The 25,809-nt window shown below is 43.2% G+C and overlaps 1 protein-coding gene across 1 annotated transcript in view; it reads right to left on the reverse strand.

The window, feature by feature from the left end:
• TULP4 (TUB like protein 4) overlaps positions 1-25,809 on the reverse strand; it is an 860,077-nt gene that overhangs the window by 366,486 nt on the left and 467,782 nt on the right. Inside the window, exon 7 of the mRNA XM_069769358.1 lies at positions 8,967-9,133. Within this exon, the coding sequence (XP_069625459.1) occupies positions 8,967-9,133 (167 nt within the window). The remainder of the gene's footprint in view (positions 1-8,966; positions 9,134-25,809) is intronic.

Below are 25,809 nucleotides of genomic sequence, written 5' to 3' on the forward strand. Positions count from 1 at the left end.
TCTGAGCAGTTGTGTGTATATATGTTTATATTTATATATATATTTTTGTTTCTACATGCAATCTGTATGCTATCTGGATTGTGTATCTTTGTACATCTATTCCCGCATTAACTTTTTCCTGGTCTTGGGGAGCATTCCCCATCTGGGGATGTACTGTTACTGTTTTTAACATTGTTTTTAACCGTCTGTTGTGTCTTTGTTTGACCTTAATAAAATTTATGATTTTTGTATAGGGATTATTGTTGTCCTTTTTGGTGATCCCCGGTTCTGTGTATGTCTTCTTTTTCTTGTTTTTCTAAAGCACTATGAATTAAAAGACGCATGCGGCAGACCCGCGGAAACGGACATGCGGCGCATCTTTTCAGAACACAGCATATCCTTACAATGCTCAAACAACGCATGAACAGCGCAGGTGACCTGCCAGTGACCTCAGGTACAGATTTGGTGCAGATTTTACCTGCGTCAAATCCTGACCAAATCCTGATGCTATCCTGAACGTGGACACATACCCTAAAAGCTCACACATCCCCAAAACATCAGCAATCCACCTCCATGCTTTACAGTAGAAGTGGTTGTTCCTTTCATCATAGGCCTTGTTGACCTCTCTCTAAATGTAACGTTTATGGTGGTTTCCAAAAAGTTAAATTTTGGTCTCATCACTCCAAATTGCCTTGTTCCAGAAGTTTTGAGGCTTGTCTCTGTGCTGTTTTGTGTATTGTAGGGGAGATACTTTGTGGCATTTGCGCAGTACGATACAATAAACTTTATTGATCCCGGGGGAAATTACAGTATTACAGCAGCAATACAAACAGCAGTACATAAAATAGTAGGACACAAATCTTGCACAAGTATACCAAAATTACATAACAAATAAATGTGGGTAGTTCAGGTATATAATTCACTAATAGACATTAGTACACCTGCAATCAGTCATTGTTGTCTACCACCCTTAGGAAATTATTATACATCTCCATAGCAGTAGGTACAAATGATTTCCTGAATTTCTCCTTCTAACACCTTAGTAGAATTAGATGGCTGCTAAATGTGCTCTTCTGCTTCAAGAACAGCTCGTACAGTGGGTGTGTATTATTGATCATTATTCATTATAGCTCTACACTTCGTCAGAATTCTATCCTCCAATACCTCCTCAAAAGAGTCCAAATGGGGGCCAACAGCCGCACTTGCCTTCTTGATAAGTTTGATGAGCTTATTAGTGTCAGATACTCACACCCTACTGCCCCAGCATATGATAGCAAGTAAAATGGCACTTGCCACAAAGGACTGGTAGAACATTTCCAGCATTTTACCGCACACATTGAATGACCTGAGCTTCCGAAGAAACTCCAGTCTTCTCATTCCCTTCTTGTAAACCTTTTCTATATGACACCTCCAATCGAGTTTACTGTCAAGGTTAACCCTCAAATATTTGTAGCTCTCAACAATCTAATCCTGCTTGCCAGCAATATTGATTGGTAAGCAATCCTCCTTTTTCATTCTATAACTCACCACCAACTCCTTGGTTTTCTTTACCAAACATTTCTCAGAAACCACCCTTCAATATTCCTCCTCCTCCCGGCCCCCCACAATGCCCCCTACAATCACTGAGTCATCTGAGAATTTTTGAAGGTGACAAAAATCTGATTTATACTGAAAGTCAGCTGTATACAATGTGAAGAGGAAGGGCGACAGCACTGTGCCCTGAGGGGCTCCAACACTGCTAGATACCACCTCCCCCATCCTTACAAATTGCAGCCTGTCCGTCAGGTAGTTGTTTATCCAGTTCACCATCCCCTCATCCACTGCCATATCAGTCAGCTTATTACGTAGTAAGAGCGGCTGTAAGGTATTGAAAGCACTTGAGAAGTCAAAGAACATGTTGAGCACTACAGTTCCATTATTGTCCAAGAATGAATGTACTGTATTTAGCAGAGACACTACAGCAGCATCCACCCCCAATCTCTGTTGGTACGCAAACTTTGGGGGTCAGTAAATGCCCTCACCCTCGGGCACAAGTAGGCAAGTATTATTCTCTCCAAGGACTTCATAGCATGTGATGTTAAGGCCACTGGACGATAGTCTTGTAGGGAAGTTGGAAAAGTAGACTTCGGAACCGGCACCAGGCAGGTGGTCTTCCACAGTTCTGGTATACCCTGTGATTGAAGGCTCCAGTTAAACAGGTGCTGGAAAACAGTACACAGTTGGTTTGCACATGCTCTGAGGACACATGGGCTGAGGCCATCAGGCCCAGCTGCTTTGCCGATAACTAGTCTACTAAACTGTTTTCTCACATCGCTTTGGGAGACAGTGAAAGCAGGCAGTTTATCCTCCAATGTCAATGCTGCCAATCGTTTCTCAGCTCCATCCTCCATTCCTGATAACGCTGTGCTTGTGTTAGAGAATCTGCTGAAAAACTCATTCGCTTCATAAGGCAAGGGCAGATCCACTTCTCCATGCTCCGGCTTTGCCTTAAACCCAGTTATGCTGGTTTCACATTTGCGTTTAAAAACGCAGCGTTTTAAACGCAAACGCATTTGGTGAAAAAACGTGTTTAAACGCTGCGTTTTTTAGACGCTAGCGTTTTTGCATGTTTTAACACAAACGCTGCGTTTTGACGTGTTTACATGCGTTTTTTCCAGCATTTGCGTTTTTGAAACGCATGAGAAGTGTGTGACAGCTACCAATCATCAAAATCAACTAGAAAACCCACTATAAACAGAAATATCTAGGGTTAGGGTCCCTAGAACCCTAGGGATCCTAACCCTAACGCTAACCCAAATTCTAACCCTAACACAAACCCTAACCCAAACTCTAACCCTAAGCCTAGCCCTAACCCTAACCCAAACTCTAACCCTAACCCAAACTCTAACCCTAACACAAACTCTAACCCTAACACAAACCCTAACCCAAACTCTAACCCTAACCCAAACTCTAACCCTAACCCTAGCCCTAACCCAAACTCTAACCCTAACCCAAACTCTAACCCTAACACAAACCCTAACCCAAAATCTAACCCTAGCACAAACCCTAACCCTAACCCTAACCCAAACTCTAACCCTAACCCAAACTCTATCCCTAACACAAACCCTAACCCAAACTCTAACCCTAACCCTAGGGATCCTAACCCTAGGGATCCTAACCCTAACCCAAACTCTAACCCTAATCCTAGCCCTAACCCTAGGGATCCTAACCCTAACCCTAACACAAACTCTAACCCTAACCCTAGGAATCCTAACCCTAACCCTAAGGGATCCTAACCCTAACCCTTAGGCTTAGGATCCCTTAGGGTTAGGGCTGGGGGGTGGCTTATCAGTGTGTATTCTTGTGTTTTTCTATCAAAACGCATGCAAACGCATGTGCTTAAAAACGCATGCGTTTACATAGACATCAATACTTTTTTTGCTGCAAAAAAACGCAGGCTTTTTTTGCGGCAAAAAAACGCTGCTAGAAATTACTGCATGTTGCATTTCTGCAACACAACGCATGCAGAGAAAAAACGCATGCGTCATCAAAACGCGTCAAAACACATGCAAAAACGCATGCGTTTTGTAATGTTAAGTATAGGAAAAAAACGCATGCGTTTTTTTGCGCAAAAACGCAAAAAAAAAAAAACGCAAATGTGAAACCAGCCTTAGCTGTTTCATGCCTGACCACACCTCCATGGAATTGTTGTGTAGCAATTTATTTTCTAATTTAATTCGGAACGCCTCACGGGCATTCTTAATTTTCCCCTTTAAATCCCTTTGTATCAATTTCAGTTTCTTTGTATCCTTAATTTTAAATGCCAGTAATGCCTTTCTTCTGGCAACTCGACCATGCAGCCCATTTTTCTTCAACTGACTCCTTACTGTGCATCTTGAAACAGCTACACCGCTAGTTTTCAGAGAGTCCAGTATTTCAGCTGATGTTATTTGTGGGTTTTTCTTTGCATCCCGAACAACTTTCCTGGCAATTGTGGACGAAAGCTTTGTTGGTCTACCTGACTGTGGTTTTGTTTTTACAGAGCCCCTGATTTTCCATTTGTTAATCACAGTTTGAACGCTGCTGACTGACATTATCAATTCCTTGGATATCTTTTTGCATTCCTTTCCTGTTTTATACAGTTCAACTACCTTTTCAAGTCAGTGGCTGAATGAAAGATGCAAGAGTCTGTCTGGATCCCAGAAACTCACTCAGCTTTTATGCACACACACTGATTACAAGCAAATAAGTCCCAGGTGAGGATGTTACCTTTAGCAGCCATTCAAACCCATTTGTGTCAACTTCTGTGCATGTTTATCCAGCCCAAATCACCAGGATATGTTAACTTTTGAACAGGGTCATTAGGATGTTTTGTTGTCATTACGATTTAAAAAGAGAAAACACTAGTTTGACAATAAATGGCTTCCATGAGTGGAGAAAAAGTTTTGTGTTATCATTCATATTCTCTGAAAAAAGGCCAAGAAAGCAAAAATTCTGACGGGGTAAATAAACTTTTGAGCATAACTGTATTTTTATCCCTTATACTATCTCCATCCCCAAGGCAGACGCCACCATAGTGTAGTACTTTTTGCCTATAGTCTAAAGTGACTGGGTTAGAAAATACTAGGAGTGTTTCCATCTATTCACCTCCTATGGCGCTGGTCAGGTACGTCTCATTCAAGTCTTAGCACAAGTTGTTCAGATGGTCGACTTTTGTTGTGCTTCCTGAATGACCAGGGTATTTGGAGACGGTGTCTGTCTCCCATGACACCTACTTTGTCCACTAGAATTTTCTCTGGTAGGTAATGGTTCAGGACAGAGATGAAAGCTCTTTTACATTGCAGAGGAATCTTGGTCTTTCCCTATCAAGGCAAGATTCTCCTTGCCCCAGTTTAAACTAAAACCTTTGAATGCCTGCACCATGGTATCCAGATGGACCTTTCCCAATGGAGTCCACGTCTACCCAAATTCTCTGTCATTTAATTTACTGGCAGGACTGTAGAGTGTACCATTTCTGAAGGTTTTCTGATTAGGTTGTTCTCACTATGATTTATCCCATTTCATTTAGAAGGTATCTTTCCATAGGTGAAATCCTAGTGGCATCAAGCTAACGGCACTATCCTCCTTTTTAATTTTTGCATTCCAATCTTGAGCCAGGGTAGACTCCCAGTGGCTAGCTTTCTACCTTGGCTATCTTTGTCTAGCAGAACTTGACTTATGGGATTAGGTCAGGACTGCCCAATAGTGCAGGGCTAACTCAGGTTCATCGTATTATACCCCCTGCTTCTTGAGGACCTCATTCTGGTCTTGGAAGCCCATAAGTCCTCTCCCTTAATGCTGATCAGAGATATGTCTCCATTCTGGCTTTCCGGCAGGGTGAATTTTTCGTCTTTACGATCTCTTTCATCAGGTGAGGCTCTGATTGGTGGCTCTTGCCTTCCTCCCTCTTTCTAAGGACACAGTGATCTTGAGTTCAGCTCCTTTCTTTCTCCCAAAATGTTCTCAGCCTTACATCTTAATGAGGAGACTGTGTGCCTTCATTTAGGTACTTCCCCTCATCTCTCTAACAGATTCTTACAGAGTCTGATAACGTCAGAGCTGTAGAATTCTCCATCTCTCTCACAGCCCTGTGTAGACAATTGGATGCCTTGCAGGTCAACCCAGAAAGATCATGCAGAGGTCTTACCACTTCTAGGGCTACTGTTGTTCACTGGCATCGATATGAAAATGTGGAGAATTGGGCACAGCTAGGGTTCTACTACCAGGTCACAGCTCACTCCTCCTGTGTAGTAGCAGCCTTCTGGGTCATATAACTCCAGGTTTCTGTTCTTTTGTTCCATAGGGCTACTACTTAATCTTCAGTCTACATCTATATTTATTTTTCTCACTTATACAGAGCCACTAATTCCACAGCACTTTACAGACATCAGCTGAGCTCCTACCTTTGTGTTAAGGTACCGTTACACTAACCGACTTACCAACGATCACGACCAGCGATACGACCTGGCCGTGATCGTTGGTAAGTCGTTGTGTGGTCGCTGGGGAGCTGTCACACAGACAGCTCTCTCCAGCGACCAACGATCCGGGGAAAGACTTCGGCATCGTTGAAACTGTCTTCAACGATGCCGAAGTCCCCGGGTAACCAGGGTAAACATCGGGTTACAAGTGAAGACATCGCTGGATCGGCGTCACACACGCCGATCCAGCGATGACAGCGGGTGATCAGCGACCAAAAAAAGGTCCTGATCATTCCCCACGACCAACGATCTCCCAGCAGGGGCCTGATCGTTGGTCGCTGTCAAACATAACGAGATCGTTAGCGAGATCGTTGCTACGTCACAAAAAAACGTGACGTTGCAACGATATCGTTAACGATATCGTTATGTGTGGAGGTACCTTAAGTGTGTTCTTGCTCGATTGCTGAACGGTCGCATCATGCCACTGCTCAACAAACCATCCGGATGTAGCAGAGCTGAACTTCGTTGGACAGCATATTATAGGGATGATCTGCAAACAAGTGAGGAAAATGGTGTTTCATTATTTTTTATTTTAACAGTAATAAATAGGTAAACGAGGGTGGAGAGTATTTATTTCAAACAAAGGAGTCTGTGTCTTTATTTCAAATTAACCCCTTCAAGACCTTGCCCTTTTTCGGTTTTGCGTTTTCGTTTTTTGCTCCCCTCCTTCCCAGAGCCACAACGTTTTTATTTTTTGGTCAATATGGCCATGTGGGGGCTTATTTTTTTGCGGGACAAGTTGTACTTTTGAACGATACCATCGGTTTTACCATGTCGCGCACTAGAAACCGAGAAAAAAATTCCAAGTGCGATGAAATTGCAAAAAAAGTGCAATCCCACACTTGTTTTTTGTTTGGCTTTTTTGCTAGGTTCACTAAATGCTAAAACTGACCTGTCATTTTGATTCTCAAGGTCATTACGAGTTCATAGACACCAAACATGTCTAGGTTATGTTTTATCTAAGAGGTAAAAAAAAAATTGTGCAATTTTCTGATACCTGTAGTGTCTCCATTTTTCGTTATCTGGGATCAGGTGAGGGCTTATTTTTTGCGTGCCGAGCTGACGTTTTTGATGATACCATTTTGGTGCATATATATTCTTTTGATTGCCCGTTATCACATTTTAATGCAATGTCATGGCGACCAAAAACAGTAATTCTGGCGTTTGCATTTTTTTCTCTCGCCACGCTGTTTAGCGATCAGGTTAATCCTTTTTTTTTATTGATAGATCGGGCGATTCTGAACACGGAGATACCAAATATATGTAGGTTTGATTATTTTTTTACAGACAGCCGAAACGAAGACATCCAAATAATAAAATAATAAAGTAAAATCAGCAAGACTTTATTAAGAAACAGTTAAAATTTATAGTAGTGCAAAAATAGTGCACAGGCGCCCTAACACAAGGTGGGGAGTTGAATAATCATATGCAATATAAACATCGGTTCAACAATAATAGAACCCACTGCAAGGTGATAACTATACTCTTATACACTGGCCGGTTAACACTTGCTGCCTTAGAATGCATAAGGTGCATCAAATAATATATACGTGTTACCAAAATCAGAGATAATATCTACCTTCCAGCAGGCACAGCTTCCCACCTCAGCAGGGATGAGGTGTTCGAAACAGCTGACATGTTCCAGATTTGATACGGGCTCACCTCGGAAGCCCGCATCAAAGCAGGGGATCCGACCTCCGCCGTACTAGTAAGGCGGAGGTCGTGAAGGGGTTAAGTACTTTATGCTGTGTGTGTCTGTATTATATTTGAGTATAGGGTTAGTAATGGGGGCGTTTTATAAACGCCTCCCCAATACTAACCTCTGGGCATGATGTCCGCTGACAATACAAAGCGGACATCAACCCAATGCTATTTACCCACCTGCCACCGCACCAGGGAAAGTGGAAAGAGCGGAGGCTAAGCGCCATTTCTAGGTCGGGTGAGGGCTGATGCTCTTGGTCTGGGAGGGGGCCAATATCCATGACATCTTTCATGGCTATGAATATCAGCCTGCCGCTGTCTGGTTAGCCTTTGTGGGTCAATTATAGGGGGACCCCACATAATTTTTTTTTGGGGGGTCAACTATCTTAAATAATACGTAAAGGCTAAGTAGACAGCTGTGAGTTGATATTAATAAACATGGAGCTTCCCAGGCTATTACCCCCTTCCCAGGCTGTAAAATCAGCCCTCAGCATGTCAGCTAGTTAAGAAAAAGTAGGTGGATCCCATGCCATTTTTATCTTTAATTTATTGAATTATCTAAATACTTGTACAGTAAACTACACACCCCACGCACTGATTATATATCTCAATGACATCCATCAATCTATGCCATAGCTATCATCTATATTTCTTAGTAAATTGGCTTGAAATGGCAGAGAATTACTGTATGTAAAAGCTGATGACAAAAATGCATTGTATATGGATTACATACAGATGTCAAACGGATGCTAGGTGATAAAAAAATCACTTTGTACTCGCATGACACTCGCCCAAAGCCGAGTTTGCATCTCGGCTTCAGGAAAATGGCAGCCGCGATCTCCATCTGCGCACGCGTGGCATCCCGCGGCCATTTTCCTGAAGCCACATGCAGCAGAGCACTCCATCTGCGCACGCGCGGCCTCAGGAAGATGGCCGCCCCCACCGATGACAAGGGTAATAGCGCAGATAGCGCACTTTTTCTTGCGCGCAGTGGATTCGGCACTTGGACATGCGCACACCACTACGCCACCAACGGAAAGCTGGGGAAGAAACAGCGATGTCACCACGCCCACCTGACCTGACCAGCCTGATTGACAGGCGAAAACGGCGACTTTGGTAATGTATTTCACAGCATAGGTGGGGAATCAGGGTACACTACATACACTATTGTAACGCACAGCGCAGGCCCTATTTAACAGTATTTTTATCTCAATCTGAAAAAACAGGGTGACAGGTTCCCTTTAAATAGATTCAGGTGTGAAAAAAAGGTTAGCTCAGAATTTTTCCTACCTGCACTGGAGTCTCCAGAATGTAGATATGTTCTCCTCGGATATTGTAGAACTTGATTTTGGCACTTTTAAGGGATGGACCATTGCCAAGATCGGGTAAGAGATTCTGTTTCTCCATACCTGCAACAGCTAGCAAATCTCCTTGTGTGCACCACTGAACCACTACATCTGAAAATCAAACATATCAGCCTTAAAACAAATACAGCAAGAAACCATTGTATTTTCTATTCAGACAATTGTTTATTGATGTGACAAACCGATCTATGTAAGAAATACTGTGGCTATACAATCCATTTCAAGTCATCTTTATTGAAGGTATTCCTGCTATTTGTGTTGAGTACAAAACCTAAAAAAAAGATGGAAGTCTCTGATTTCTTGTCTAATACAAACTTGTACTGATTGAGCAGCCCCTAAAGCTAGTTGCAGAGTGAACAGAAGAGAAATAGAGGATTATGCTACTAAGTGAGGCACAAGCTGCAGTAAGAGCATAAGGTATTATAGCATAATATTATAATGTTATATATATATTATAGTATTATATTATAGTATTATAGTATATAGCATAAGGTATTCACAACAACATTAAGCAAGTGAGCCTAAAGGTACCGTTACACTAAACGACTTACCAACGATCACGACCAGCGATACGACCTGGCCGTGATCGTTGGTAAGTCGTTGTGTGGTCGCTGGGGAGCTGTCACACAGACAGCTCTCTCCAGCGACCAACGATCAGGGGAACGACTTCGGCATCGTTGAAACTGTCTTCAGCAATGCCGAAGTCCCCGGGTAACCAGGGTAAACATCAGGTTACTAAATGCAGGGCCGCACTTAGTAACCCGATATTTACCCTGGTTACCATTGTAAAAGTAAAAAAAAAAAAAAAGAGTACAAACTCACATTTTGATGTCTGTCACGTCCCCCGCCGTCAGCTTCCCTGCATTGACTGTCAGCGCCGGCCGTAAAGCAGAGCAAACACCGCTACCGTTACTTTTACAATGGTAACAAGGGCAAATATCGGGTTACTAAGCGCGGCCCTGTGCTTAGTAACCCAATATTTACCCTGGTTACAAGTGAACACATCGCTGGATCGGCGTCACACACGCCGATCCAGCGATGGCAGCGGGTGATCAGCGACCTAAAAAAGGTCCTGATCATTCCCAAAGACCAATGATCAGGCCTGATCGTTGGTCGCTGTCACACATAACGAGATCGTTAGCGGGATCGTTGCTACGTCACAAAAATCGTGACGTTGCAACGATATCGTTAACTAAATCGTTATGTGTGAATGTACCTTAAGGACCGAGCCACTTTGTACATTAATGACCAGGCCTAATATTTTAACTCTCACTAGTGTCATTTTATGAGGTAATAACTCTGGAAAGCTTCAACGGATCCCACCGATTCTGAGACTGTTTTTTTTTTATGGCATATTGAACTTCAAGATAGTGGTAAAATTCCTTCAATATGACTTGCGTTTATTTGCTTAGTTTGTGAAAAAAATCACAAATTTGGCAAAAATTTCACAATTTTCAAACTTTACATGTGTATGCCCTTAATTCAGAGAGTTTTCTCGCACAAAATAGTTGATCAAAAACATTTCCCACATGTCTACATTACAGCAGCACAATTTTTGAAACATACTTTTTTTTTGTTAGGAGAAGTTATAAGAGTTAAAAGTTTACCAGCGATTTCTCATTTTTTTCCAAAATTAATAAACCCATATTTTTTAGGGACCAAATCACTTTTGAAGTGACTTTTAGGGGCTCATATGACAGAAAATGCATTAAAAGCGACACAATTCTAAAAACTGCTTCCCTTAGGGTGTTCAAACCCACATTTAAGAAGTTTATTAAGTTTATTATCTGACATTAGACCACTCCTGGCACATTAACCCCTGGAACATTGCGATCAAACATGATCGCTGCGTTCCGGCAGCATAGGGAAGCATCGCACAGGGAGGGGGCTCCCTGCGTGCTTCCCTGAGACCCTCGGAGCAACACGATGTGATCGCGTTGCTCCGAGCGTCTCCTCCTTGCAGGTCCCGGATCCAAGATGGCCACGTGGCTTGTTTCGGGTCCTGCAGGGAGGTGGCTTGCAAGCTCCTGCTCGGAGCAGGCGCCGACAAGCCTCATGCAGTGCCTGTCAGATCGCTTATCTGACAGTGCATTGCAAAGTGTCAGATCAGTGATCTGACACTTTAACATGATGTCCCCCAAAGTAAAGTTAAAAAAGTTAAAAAATATATACCGTATATACTCGAGTATAAGCCGAGATTTTCAGCCCAAATTTTAGGGCTGAAAGTGCCCCCCTCGGCTTATACTCGAGTCACGGTAGCGGTGGGGTCGGCAGGTGAGGGGCTGAGGGCGCTGGGGTATACTTACCTAGTCCCAGCGATCCTCGCGCTGTCCCTGCCGTCCCACGGGCTTCGGCGCTGCAGCTTCTTCCTCTCTTCAGCGGTCACGTGGGACCGCTCATTACAGAAATGAATAAGCGGCTCCACCTCCCATAGGGGCGGAGCCGCTTATTCATTTCTCTAATCAGCGGTGCCGGTGACCGCTGATAGAGAAAGAAGCTGCAGCGCCGAAGACAGGAGGGGACAGCGCGAGGATCGCCAGGACTAGGTAAGTATGTTATATTCACCTGTCCTCGTTCCAGCCGCCGGGCGCCGATCCATCTTCCCGGCCGGCGCCTCCATCTTCCCGGCGTCTGCGCTCTCTGACTGATCAGGCAGAGGGCGCGATGACGCATATAGTGTGCGCGGCGCCCTCTGCCTGATCAGTCAGAGCAGAGACGCCGGGAAGATGGAGGCGCCGGAACGAGACGCGGGGAGCTGCAATCAAGGGAGGGGAGTATGTGTTTTTTTTTTTTTTATTGCAGCAGTAGCAGCGGCAGCACAGATTAATGTGGAGCATCTATGGGGCACAATGAACGGTGCAGAGCACCGTATAAGGCACAGCTAGGGGGCACAATGAACGGTGCAGAGCACCGTATAAGGCACAGCTAGGGGGCACAATGGACGGTGCAGAGCACCGTATAAGGCACAGCTAGGGGGCACAGTGAACGGTGCAGAGCACCGTATATGGCACAGCTATGGGGCACAATGAACGGTGCAGAGCACCGTATAAGGCACAGCTAGGGGGCACAATGAACGGTGCAGAGCACCGTATAAGGCACAGCTAGGGGGCACAATGAACGGTGCAGAGCACCGTATAAGGCACAGCTAGGGGGCACAGTGAACGGTGCAGAGCACCGTATAAGGCACAGCTAGGGGGCACAGTGAACGGTGCAGAGCACCGTATAAGGCACAGCTAGGGGGCACAGTGAACGGTGCAGAGCACCGTATAAGGCACAGCTAGGGGGCACAATGAACGGTGCAGAGCACCGTATAAGGCACAGCTAGGGGGCACAATGAACGGTGCAGAGCACCGTATAAGGCACAGCTAGGGGGCACAGTGAACGGTGCAGAGCACCGTATAAGGCACAGCTAGGGGGCACAGTGAACGGTGCAGAGCACCGTATAAGGCACAGCTAGGGGGCACAGTGAACGGTGCAGAGCACCGTATATGGCACAGCAATGGGGCACAGTGAACGGTGCAGAGCACTGTATATGGCACAGCTAGGGGGCACAGTGAACGGTGCAGAGCACCGTATAAGGCACAGCTAGGGGGCACAGTGAACGGTGCAGAGCACCGTATAAGGCACAGCTAGGGGGCACAGTGAACGGTGCAGAGCACCGTATATGGCACAGCAATGGGGCACAGTGAACGGTGCAGAGCACTGTATATGGCACAGCTAGGGGGCACAGTGAACGGTGCAGAGCACTATATGGGGCACAGCTATGGGGAAATATGAATGGTGTAGAGCACTATATGGCACAGCTATGGGGAAATAATGATCTATTTTTATTTTTGAAATTCACCGGTAGTTGCTGCATTTCCACCCTAGGCTTATACTCGAGTCAATAAGTTTTCCCAGTTTTTTGTGGCAAAATTAGGGGGGTCGGCTTATACTCGGGTCGGCTTATACTCGAGTATATACGGTATTTACAGGTGTACAAAAAATAAAAATCCGAAATAAATAAATTAAAAAAATTGTTCCAATAAATACATTTCTTTATGTAAATTAAAAAACGCACAATAAAAGTACACATATTTAGTATCGCCGCGTCTGTAACCGCCCGACCTATAAAACTGTCTCACTAGTAAACCCTTTCAGTGAACACCGTAAAATAAAAAATAAAAAATAGGCAAAAAACAATGCTTTATCATCATACCGCTGAACAAAAAGTGGAATAACATACGATCAAAAAGACGGATATAAATAAACATTGGGTCGCAGTTTTCAACTGCTGCCACTTATCCAAGTAGGGATTTGGTAGGCCATCTAGTTACGCCCCTTCCAGGCTTTCAGAGGGATATGGAACAGTGATTCCACCACCTTGCCCGTTACAGTCTTTATCTGCTGGGTTGGCTGTAGTGGAAGAGGGGTCGGTACCCACTATACTAATTCTACTTTATTGCAATTGATGCCCATTTGTTGGTGTCTGCCACTAATTTTTGGAAATGTGAACACTCCTGGTTGGGTGTCCATCTGCTGGATTGGGTAGGGTGAAAGACCTGTCGTTCCCTATTATACCGTTTCTACTGTGGTGAAATTGATGCCACTTTGGTGGTTTCTGCCAATAATGTTTGGAAATGTGAACATTCCTGGTTGGGTCTCCTTAATGCGTGTTGCCTGTAGCAGTAGGCCTCCTCTTTATTGGATTTAACTACCCGTGTTACTATCTTTAAATTTTTCTCACAATGGTTGTCTACAAAACTGATATTTGTGCCACCTGAGTGTGGCTCAGCATGAAAGCAGGTAGAGGTGCTGCATGTGGTAACAAGGTTCTCAGCAAAGGGGCCCTACACCGATCCCTCACCCACCTCGTCTTACTGTGACGTTCAATTGAAAGCTGTAAATGCTGTCCCAGACCCCGATACCTCATGACTCGCTGATTGCTGCAGTGCCATGCTAAAATCTGTACTGTGGGTGAATTGAGGCCACTTTCCTGGTGTTTGTCCCTCATTTGATGTGTTTTGGCAGCATTTGGGGCCGTTCTAAGCTGCTGAGTATGCGTTTGTTTTTGCCTCCCATTGACGTGAATGGCGTTTGGTTATGTTCGGCGAATATTCGACAAATTAATCGGCGAATATAGCAAATTCGGCAAATGTAGACCAATACGAACATTTTAATATTCGCTCATCTCTTGTAACAACCCGGTCTATAAAACTGCCCCATTAGTTAACCCCTTCAGTGAACACCGTAAAAAAAGGCAAAGAATGATGCTTTATCATCACACCGCCAAACAAAAATTGCAATAAAACACTATAAAAAAGATGAATGTCCCGGTAAATAAAAATAGGACCGCTGAAAACATCATCTTGTCCCGGAAAAAAAAAGCCGTTATACAGCTCCATCAGCGAAAAAAGAAAAAAGTTTTAGCTCTCAGAATAAAGCGATGCAAAAATAATTATTTTTTCAATTAAATAGTTTTTATTGTGTAAAACCAGCAAAACATAAAAAAAATATAAACTGGGTTTCACTGTAATCGTCCTGACCAAAAGAATAAAGCTGCCTTATCAATTTTATTCTGTCTCCCAAAAACTTAAATAGAAAGCCGTCAAAAAATGCCACCGTGCCCGAAAATGTACCAATAAAAACGTCAGCTCGTTCCACAAAAATCAAACAAGCCCTCACATGACTCTGTTGGCCAAAATATGGAAAAATTATAGCTGTCTAAATATTGTGTTACAAAAACTAGTTTTCGCAATAAAAATCGTCTTTTAGTGTGTGACAGCAGCCAAACATAAAAACCTGGCTTAAATCTGTTGTCGCTGTAATTGTACCAACCCGAAGAATAAATTCGCCTAATCACTTATATCGCATGAGGAACGGTGCAAAAAATAAATAAATCTAATTCTTCACCTGCTGTTGATTTTTTCATTCTGCCTTCCAAAGATCGCAGTAAAACTTGGCGTACATTTAATTTGCCCTCTAAGCTGAGAGCTTACATTGGGATTTGTGTGTAAATATCTGAAATACGTGATTCAGACAGAACCTCTGGCGGAAGATTCTCTATAATGAGGCAGATCGAGGCACAGTGGATGTCATAGGACCTGTGTTCTGGCCGTGTCCTTTTTAGGATTAGTCACCAGACATGAACCCAATCGAGATGGTTTGGGGTGAGCTGGACCACAGAGTGAAGGCAAAAGGGCCAAAAAATGCTAAGCATCTCTGTGAACTCCTTCAAGATTGTTGGAAGACCATTCCCGGTGACTAGCTCTTGAAGCTCATCAAGAGGATGCCAAGAGTGTGCAAAGCAGTCATCAAAGCAAAAGGTGTCTACTTTGATGAACCTAGGACTAGAAATAGGAAAAACACAATGTGGCTAAACAAAGAAGTAAGACAGGCAATTAACAGTAAAAAGAAAGCATTTGCACTACTAAAGCAGGATGGCACCATTGAAGCTCTAAAAAACTATAGGGAGAAAAATACTTTATCTAAAAAACTAATTAAAGCTGCCAAAAAGGAAACAGAGAAGCACATTGCTAAGGAGAGTAAAACTAATCCCAAACTGTTCTTCAACTATATCAATAGTAAAAGAATAAAATCTGAAAATGTAGGCCCCTTAAAAAATAGTGAGGAAAGAATGGTTGTAGATGACGAGGAAAAAGCTAACATATTAAACACCTTCTTCTCCACAGTATTTACGGTGGAAAATGAAATGCTAGGTGAAATCCCAAGAAACAATGAAAACCCTACATTAAGGGTCACCAATCTAACCCAAGAAGAGGTGCGAAACCGGCTAAATAAGATTAAAATAGATAAATCTCCGGGTCCGGATGGCATACACCCACGAGTACTAAGAGAACTAAGTAATGTAATAGATAAACCATTATTTCTTATTTTTAGGGACTCTATAGCGACAGGGTCTGTTCCGCAGGACTGGCACATAGCAAATGTGGTGCCAATATTCAAAAAGGGCTCTAAAAGTGAACCTGGAAATTATAGGCCAGTAAGTCTAACCTCTATTGTTGGTAAAATATTTGAAGGGTTTCTGAGGGATGTTATGCTGGATTATCTCAATGAGAATAACTGTTTAACTCCATATCAGCATGGGTTTATGAGAAATCGCTCTTGTCAAACCAATCTAATCAGTTTTTATGAAGAGGTAAGCTATAGGCTGGACCATGGTGAGTCATTGGACGTGGTATATCTCGATTTTTCTAAAGCGTTTGATACCGTGCCGCACAAGAGGTTGGTACACAAAATGAGAAAGCTTGGTCTGGGGGAAAATGTGTGTAAATGGGTTAGTAACTGGCTTAGTGATAGAAAGCAGAGGGTGGTTATAAATGGTATAGTCTCTAACTGGGTTGCTGTGACCAGTGGGGTACCGCAGGGGTCGGTATTGGGACCTGTTCTCTTCAACATATTCATTAATGATCTGGTAGAAGGTTTACACAGTAAAATATCGATATTTGCAGATGATACAAAACTATGTAAAGCAGTTAATACAAGAGAAGATAGTATTCTGCTACAGATGGATCCTATATAAGTTGGAAACTTGGGCTGAAAGGTGGCAGATGAGGTTTAACAATGATAAATGTAAGGTTATACACATGGGAAGAAGGAATCAATATCACCATTACTCACTGAACGGGAAACCACTGGGTAAATCTGACAGGGAGAAGGACTTGGGGATCCTAGTTAATGATAAACTTACCTGGAGCAGCCAGTGCCAGGCAGCAGCTGCCAAGGCAAACAGGATCATGGGGTGCATTAAAAGAGGTCTGGATACACATGATGAGAGCATTATACTGCCTCTGTACAAATCCCTAGTTAGATCGCACATGGAGTACCAGTGTCCAGTTTTGGGCACCGGTGCTCAGGAAGGATATAATGGAACTAGAGAGAGTACAAAGGAGGGCAACAAAATTAATAAAGGGGATGGGAGAACTACAATACCCAGATAGATTAGCGAAATTAGGATTATTTAGTCTAGAAAAAAGACGACTGAGGGGCGATCTAATAACCATGTATAAGTATATAAGGGGACAATACAAATATCTCGCTGAGGATCTGTTTATACCAAGGAAGGTGACGGGCACAAGGGGGCATTCTTTGCGTCTGGAGGAGAGAAGGTTTTTCCACCAACATAGAAGAGGATTCTTTACTGTTAGGGCAGTGAGAATCTGGAATTGCTTGCCTGAGGAGGTGGTGATGGCGAACTCAGTTGAGGGGTTCAAGAGAGGCCTGGATGTCTTCCTGGAGCAGAACAATATTGTATCATACAATTATTAGGTTCTGTAGAAGGACGTAGATCTGGGGATTTATTATGATGGAATATAGGCTGAACTGGATGGACAAATGTCTTTTTTCAGCCTCACTAACTATGTTACTATGAGTATAAGCCGAGATTTTCAGCCCATTTTTTGGGGGCTGAAAGTCCCCCTCTCTGCTTATACTCGAGTCATATGCTGGGGTCGGAAGGGAGGGGGAGCGAGGGCTGTCTAATTATACTTACCTACTCCTGGTGCAGTCCCTGCGCGTCCATGCTTCTTCCAGCGCTGCATATTCTTCCTGTACTGAGCGGTCACATGGTACCGCTCATTACAGTAATAAATATGCGGCTCCACCTCCCATAGCGAGGTGGCCGCTCAGTACAGGAAGAATATGCAGCACCGGGAGAAGCAGGGACTGCACCGCGCCAGGAGCAGGTAAGTATACGGGGAGGGGGAGCGCAGCGCTGCACAATATGTACCTCTTCTCGTTCCGGTGCGGCTCCGTCTTCAGCGTCATCTGGTTGTGACGCTCAGGTCAGAGGGCGCGGTGACGTTGTCAGTGCGCGCCCTCTGCTGAACGTCAGTGCTAGACGGAGCCGCACCCGAACGAGGAGCATGTAAAAGTGCCGGGGTAATGAGCAACGGAGAGGTGAGTATATGATTTATTTTTTTTATCGCAGCCACAGCATATGGGGCAAGTGACTGTATGGAGCATCTGTATGGGGCCATAACGATTGTGCAGCACTATAAGGGGCCGTGACTGTATGGAGCATCTTATGGGGCCATAACGATTGTGCAGCACTATAAGGGGCAGTGACTGTATGGAGCATCTTATGGGGCCATAACGATTGTGCAGCACTATAAGGGGCAGTGACTGTATGGAGCATCTGTTTGGGCCATAACGATTGTGCAGCACTATAAGGGGCCGTGACTGTATGGAGCATCTTATGGGGCCATAACGATTGTGCAGCATAATAAGGGGCTGTGACTGTATGGAGCATCTTATGGGGCCATAACGATTTTGCAGCACTATAAGGGGCAGTGACTGTATGGAGCATCTTATGGGGCCATAACGATTGTGCAGCACTATAAGGGTCAAGTGTCTGTTTGGAGCATCTCATGGGGCCCTTATTACCCTTTATGCAGGATTATATGGGGCATATTTTAATATGGAGCATTTAATGGGGCCCATCAAACTTTATGGAGCATTATATGGGGCTCCTGATTCAACATGGATATTCAAAAACACAACCTACTGATGTCTCAATTAATTTTACTTTTATTGGTATCTATTTTTACTTTTGACATTTACTGGTAGCTGCTGCATTTTCCACCCTAGGCTTATACTCGAGTCATTAAGTGTTCCCAGTTTTTTGTGGCAAAATTAGGGGGTCGGCTTATACTTGGGTCGGCTTATACTCGAGTATATACGGTAATTTCAGTTGTTTCACACTTTTTTGTTAAAGGGAACCTGTCACTCCCCCAGGCGTTTGAAGCTAAAAGAGCCACCTTGTGCAGCAGTAATGCTGCATTCTCACAAGGTGGCTCTTTTAGTTATTGGTGCTGTAACTGCAGAAATAATCCGTTTTGTAATTTGTCCTAAATACCTTTCTTCAGTCCTGGAGGCAGGCCTTTCACCCCCCTGCTGCAGACGCCACACAGCCGTCACTCAGGTCTTCTTGGCGCCGCCTCCTCAGCGCTGTTTTGAAATCAGCCGGCGCCTGTGCTCCTTTGTCATGCTTTGGGCAGGCGCAGTGAGCGCTGCCCGTCCTCTGTCCTCATATGAGAGTCTAGCTGACTGCGCCTGTGCGGCCGCCCTGCCTGTGAATCTCAGCCCCGCAGTGTCTTCTGATTTATTCAAACTGCGGGGCTGAGATTCACAGGCAGGGCGGCTGCACAGGTGCAGTCAGCTATACTGCATATGAGGTCAGAGGACGGCCAGCGCTCACTGCGCCTACCCCAGGCATGACAAAAGAGCGCAGGCACCGGCTGATTTCAAACAGCGCTGAGGAGGCGGCGCCCGGCGCCAAGAAGACTTAAGTGACGGCTGTGTGGCATCTGCAGCAGGGGGAAAAAGCCCTGCTTCCAGGACTGAAGAAAGGTATTTAGGACAAATTACAAAACGGATTATTTCTGCAGTTACAGCACCAATAACTAAAAGAGCCACCTTGTCAGAATGCAGCATTACTGCTGCACAAGGTGGCTCTTTTAGTTTCAAACGCCTGGGGCGGGTGACAGGTTCCCTTTAAGTATATGATTCAACATGTGTTAATTCATAGTTTTGATGCCTTCAGTGTGAATGTACAATTTTCATAGTCATGAAAATACAGAAAAATCTTTATATGAGAAGGTGTGTCAAAACTTTTGCTCTGTACTGTGTGTGTGTATATATATATATATATATATATATATATATATATATATATATATATATATATATATATATATATATATATATATATATATACATATACACATACATATGCACAGCTCCTATAGTTTGAGACCTACCTATAAGGCATTGGTGATTTTTCTGGTTTTTCTGGATGCTGTATAAACATTCCCACAAGCAGGAATAATCAAATGTTTATCAGGTCGGATTATTATATGGACGAGAGTCGCTGTCAGCACCTTCTTAACTTTGGTTTTGTTCATTTTTTTAGGTAATAGGGTTTTTGCTTAGATTGTGGTCCCTTCCCCCCTGTCCTTTTTTGAGTTTGTTGTCCTCCTCTTTTTGGTTATATATTGGTCCACTTTAATGCTATACCTAATAAAGGTTAAGTTTTAGTATGTTAGCCTTTACTGGCTAGTTTACAGGGGAATCCCAGAAAAAAAATTGACATGGGGTCCCCCTATAAAATCGAACCAGTAAAGGCAGACAGCTGCGGGCTGATATTAATTGCCTCAGAAAGGGCCATGTATATTGGCACCCCCCAAGCTAAAAACACCAGCTCTCAGCCGCCCCAGAAATGGTGCATCTTATAGATGCGCCAATTCTGGCAATTAGCCTCGCTCTTCCCACTTGCCCTGCAGCGTAATATCAGGGCCGTATTTGCCACTAGGCACTTAAGGGCACGTATATACCCCCCAAAAAATATTTACTGACAAACCAATCAATAAGTTTTAATCAAATTATTTATTTTTAAAAAGGACATGAACACAATAAACAACACTATTTTATTAAAAAATTACATATATATATATATATATATATATATATATTTATTTATTAAGATAAAAGTAAAATAAAATGCAATAATATCTAGTATGTGATAATAATACTAGATTCCACTTACAGAAAACGTTTGACCTCTGTCATTGCCAACAAAGGATATATTACAAAGTATTGAAATGAAATTTTGTTTCTGACCAAATACTTATTTTCCACCATAATATGCAAAAAAAATGATAAAAAAACAGACAATGTGATTTTCTGGATTTTTTTTTCTCAGTTTGTCTCCCATAGTTGAGGTCTACCTATGATGTAAATTACAGACGCCTCTCATCTTTTTAAGTGGTGGAACTTGCACTATTGCTGACTGACTAAATACTTTTTTGCCCCACTGTATTACACTGGCTATACCCCTTCACATACTCTCTCACATTTCAGTTAGTATAATTTCACCTTATTAATTATTAATTGTGTTCACATAGGTCATTTTTATTACGGTACTAGCTGAAGAGCCCGGCGTTGCCTGGGCATAGTAAATTTCTGTGGTTAGTTATAGCACCTCACTTCTCTTATTTTCCCATCACGCCTCTCATTTTCCCAATCACATCTTTCATTTTCCCCCTCACATCTCTCATTTTCTCCCTCACACCTCTCATTTTCTCCCTCACTCCTCTCATTCCCCCCTAACACTTGTCATTTCAACCTCACATCTGTCATTTTCTGATCACTCCACTATTTTTCCTCACTCCTCTCATTTTGCACTCACACCTTTTCATTTTCACCTCACACCTCTCATTTTCACCTCATCACCTCAGTATATACATGTTTGTCATCTCCCTTATATATAGTATACATCTGTATGTCATCTCCTGTATATAGTATATACCTGTATGTCATCTCCCCTGTATATAGTATATACCTGCTGTGTGTCATCTCCCCTATATACAGTATATACCTGTATGTCATCTCCTCCTGTATATAGTATATACCTGTGTGTCATCTCCCCTGTATATAGTATATACCTGCATGTCATCTTCTATATATAGCATATACCTATATGTCATCTCCTCCTGTATATAGTATATACCTGTAAGTCATCTGCTTCTGTATATACTATATACCTGTGTGTCATCTCCTGTATATAGTATATACCTGTATGTCATCTCCTCCTGTATATATATGTACCTGTATGTCATCTCCTCCTCTATATAGTATATACCTGTGTCATCTCTCCTGTATATAGTATATATCTGTGTGTCATCTCCCCTGTATATAGTATATACCTGTGTGTCATCTCCTCCTCTATTAGACCTCGTTCACACGTTATTTGCTCAGTATTTTTACCTCAGTATTTGTAAGCTAAATTGGCAGCCTGATAAATCCCCAGCCAACAGGAAGCCCTCCCCTTGGCAGTATATATTAGCTCACACATACATATAATAGACAGGTCATGTGACTGACAGCTGCCGTATTTCCTATATGGTACATTTGTTGCTCTTGTAGTTTGTCTGCTTATTAATCAGATTTTTATTTTTGAAGGATAATACCAGACTTGTGTGTGTTTTATGGTGAATTTCATGTGTCAAGTTGTGCGTGTTGAGTTGCGTGTGGCGACATGCATGTAGCGACTTTTGTGAGATGAGTTTTGTGTGGCGACATGCGTGTAGCAACTTTTTGTGTGTCGAGTTGCATGTGACAGGTTAGTGTAGCAAGTTGTGTGCAGCAAGTTTTGCGCATGGCGAGTTTTATGTGTGGTGCCTTTTGAGTATGTGCAAGTTTTGCGTGTGGCGAGTTTTCCGTGAGGTGAGTTTTGCACTTGTGGCAAGTTTTGCAAGAGCCTAGTTTTTGCATGTGGCGAGTTTTGAGCGGCGACTTTTGTGTTTCGACTTTTATGTGGTGAGGTTGGTGTATGTGTGGTGAAATGTGTGCTATGTGTGGTGAAATGTGTGCTAAGGGTGGTATATGCGTTCAAGCACGTGGTAGTTTGTGGCGCCTTTTGTGTGTGTGTTCATATCCCCGTGTGTGGTGAGTATCCCATGTCGGGGCCCCACCTTAGCATCTGTACGGTATATACTCTTTGGCGCCATCGCTCTCACTCTTTAATTCCCCCTTGTTCACATCTGGCAGCTGTCAATTTGCCTCCAACACTTTTCCTTTCACTTTTTCCCCATTATATAGATAGGGGCAAAATTGTTTGGTGAATTGGAAAGCGCGGAGTTAAAAATTTCACCTCACAACATAGCCTATGACGCTCTCGGGGTCCAGAAGTGTGGCTGTGCAAAATTTTGTGGCTGTAGCTGCGACGGTGCAGATGCCAATCCCGGACATGCATACATACACACACACACACACACATACACATTCAGCTTTATATCTACTCTATAAAGCTGAATGTGTGTGTGTGTGTGTATGTGTGTATGTCCGGGATTGGCATCTGCACCGTCGCAGCTACAGCCACAAAATTTTGCACAGTCACACATCTGGACCCCGAGAGCGTCATAGGCTATATTGTGAGGTGAAATTTTAACCCCGCGCTTTCCAATTCACCAAACAATTTTGCCCCTATCTACATAATGGGGAAAAAGTGAAATGAAAAGTGTTGGAGGCGTCGCAGCTACAAACACAAAATTTTGCACAGTCACACGTCTGGACCCTGAGAGCGTCATAGGCTATGTTGTGAGGTGAAATTTTAACTCCGCGCTTTCCAATTCACCAAACTATTTTTCCCCTATCTACATAATGGGGAAAAGTGAAAGGAAAAGTGTTGGAGGCAAATTGACAGCTGCCAGATGTGAACAAGGGGGACTTAAAGAATGAGAGCGATGGCGCCAAAGAGTATATACCGTACAGTTGCTAAGGTGGGACCCCGACATGGGATACTCACCACACACGGGGATATGAATGAACACACACACAAAATGCGCCACACACTACCACGTGCTTGAACACATATTACCCTCAGCACACATTTCACTACAAATACACCAACCTCGCCACATAAAAGTCGAAACACAAAAGTCTCCTCTCAAAACTCACCACGCGCAAAACTCGCCACATGCAAAAAATAGGCTCACGCAAAACTCGCCACAAGTGCAAAACTCACCTCATGGAAAACTCGCCACACGCAAAACTTGCACATGCGGAAAAATTGCCACATGCACAAAATTTGCAACACATGCAAAAGTTGCCTCACACAAAACTTGCACATACTCAAAAGGCACCAGACATAAAACTCACCACGCGCAAAACTCGCCATGCGCAAAACTTGCTGCACACAACTTGCTACACTAAACTGTCACATGCAACTCGACACACAAAAAGTTGCTACATGCATGTCGCCACACACAACTAAATACACACAACTTGACAAACGAAACTCGCCCTAAAACACACACAAGTCTGGTATTAGCCTTCAAAAATAAAATTCTGATTAATAAGCAGACAAACTACAAGAGCAACAAATGTACCATATAGGAAATACGGCAGCTGTCAGTCACATAACCTGTCTATTATGTGTATGTGTGAGCTAATATATACTGCCAGGGGGAGGGCTTCCTGTTGGCTGGGGATTTATCAGGCTGCCAATTTATCTTACAAATACTGAGGTAAAAATACTGAGCAAATAACGTGTTAACGAGGTCTAATACAGGAGATCACACAGGTATAGACTATATACAGGGGTGATGACACACAGATATATACTATATACAGGAGAGATGACACACAGGTATATACTATATAAAGGAGGAGATGACATACAGGTACATACTATATACAGGAGGAGATGACATACAGGTATATACTATATACAGGAGGAGATGACACAGGTATATACTATATACAGGAGCAGATTACCTACAGGTATATACTATATACAGGAGGAGATGACATACAGGTATATGCTATATATAGAAGATGACATACAGGTATATACTATATACAGGAGGAGATGACACAGATATATACTATATACAGGGGAGATGACACACAGGTATATACTATATATAGAAGGAGATGACATACAGGTATATACTATATATATATCGGAGGAGATGACATACAGGTATATACTATATATAGGAGGAGATGACATACAGGTATATACTATATATAGGAGGAGATGACATACAGTGTTATGAACAAGTAATTCAGAACCACAATGGACCTTGAAGTTCAGAGCACACAAAGTGACCTGACAATTACCAAAAATATAGGACGAGCTCTGAGACGTGGGAACTCTGCTGACCGCAATCCCTAATCCTATTTAACCACACTAGAGGTAGCCGTGGAGCGCTCCTGACCAGTCCTATGCGCCTCGAGCACAGCCTGAGAAACTAGCTAGCCCTAAGAAAGAAAAATAAGCCTAGCTTGCCTCAGAGAAATACCCCAAAGGAAAAGGCAGCCCCCCACATATAATGACTGAGTTGAGATGAAAATACAAACGCAGAGATGAAATAGATTTAGCAAAGTGAGGCCCAACTTACTGAACAGACCGAAGATAGGAAAGATTGCTTTGCGGTCAATACAAAACCCTACAAACAACCACACAGAGGGGGCAAAAAGACCCTCCGCACCGACTAACGGTACAGAGGTGCTCCCTCTGCGTCCCAGAGCTTCCAGCAAGCAAGAAAAACCAATATAGCAAGCTGGACAGAAAAAATAGCAAACAAAAATAACACAAGCAAAACTTAGCTTATGCAGGAAGACAGGCCACAGGAACGATCCAGGAGAAAGCAAGACCAATACTAGAACATTGACTGGAGGCCAGGATCAAAGCACTAGGTGGAGTTAAATAGAGCAGCACCTAACGACTTAACCTCATCACCTGAGGAAGGAAACTCAGAAGCCGCAGTACCACTCTCACCCACCAAAGGAAGCTCATAGACAGAACCAGCCAAATTACCACTCACGACCACAGGAGGGAGCTTGGCCACAGAATTCACAACAATACAGGTATATACTATATACAGGGGAGATGACACACAGCAGGTATATACTATATACAGGGGAGATGACATACAGGTATATACTATATACAGGAGATGACATACAGGTGTATACTATATATAAGGGAGATGACAAACATGTATATACTGAGGTGAAAATGAGAGGTGTGAGGTGAAAATGAAAAGGTGTGACTGCAAAATGAGAGGAGTGAGGGAAAATAGTGTAGTGATCGGAAAATGACAGATGTGAGGTCGAAATGACAAGTGTTAGGCGGGAATGAGAGGAGTGAGGGAGAAAATGAGAGGTGTGAGGGAGAAATTGAGAGATGTGAGGGGGAAAATTAAAGATGTGATTGGGAAAATGAGAGGCGTGATGGGAAAATAAGAGAAGTGACGTGCTAT

Source organism: Ranitomeya imitator, chromosome 5, assembly GCF_032444005.1.
Source record: "Ranitomeya imitator isolate aRanImi1 chromosome 5, aRanImi1.pri, whole genome shotgun sequence".
Taxonomy (NCBI): Eukaryota; Metazoa; Chordata; class Amphibia; order Anura; family Dendrobatidae; genus Ranitomeya; species Ranitomeya imitator.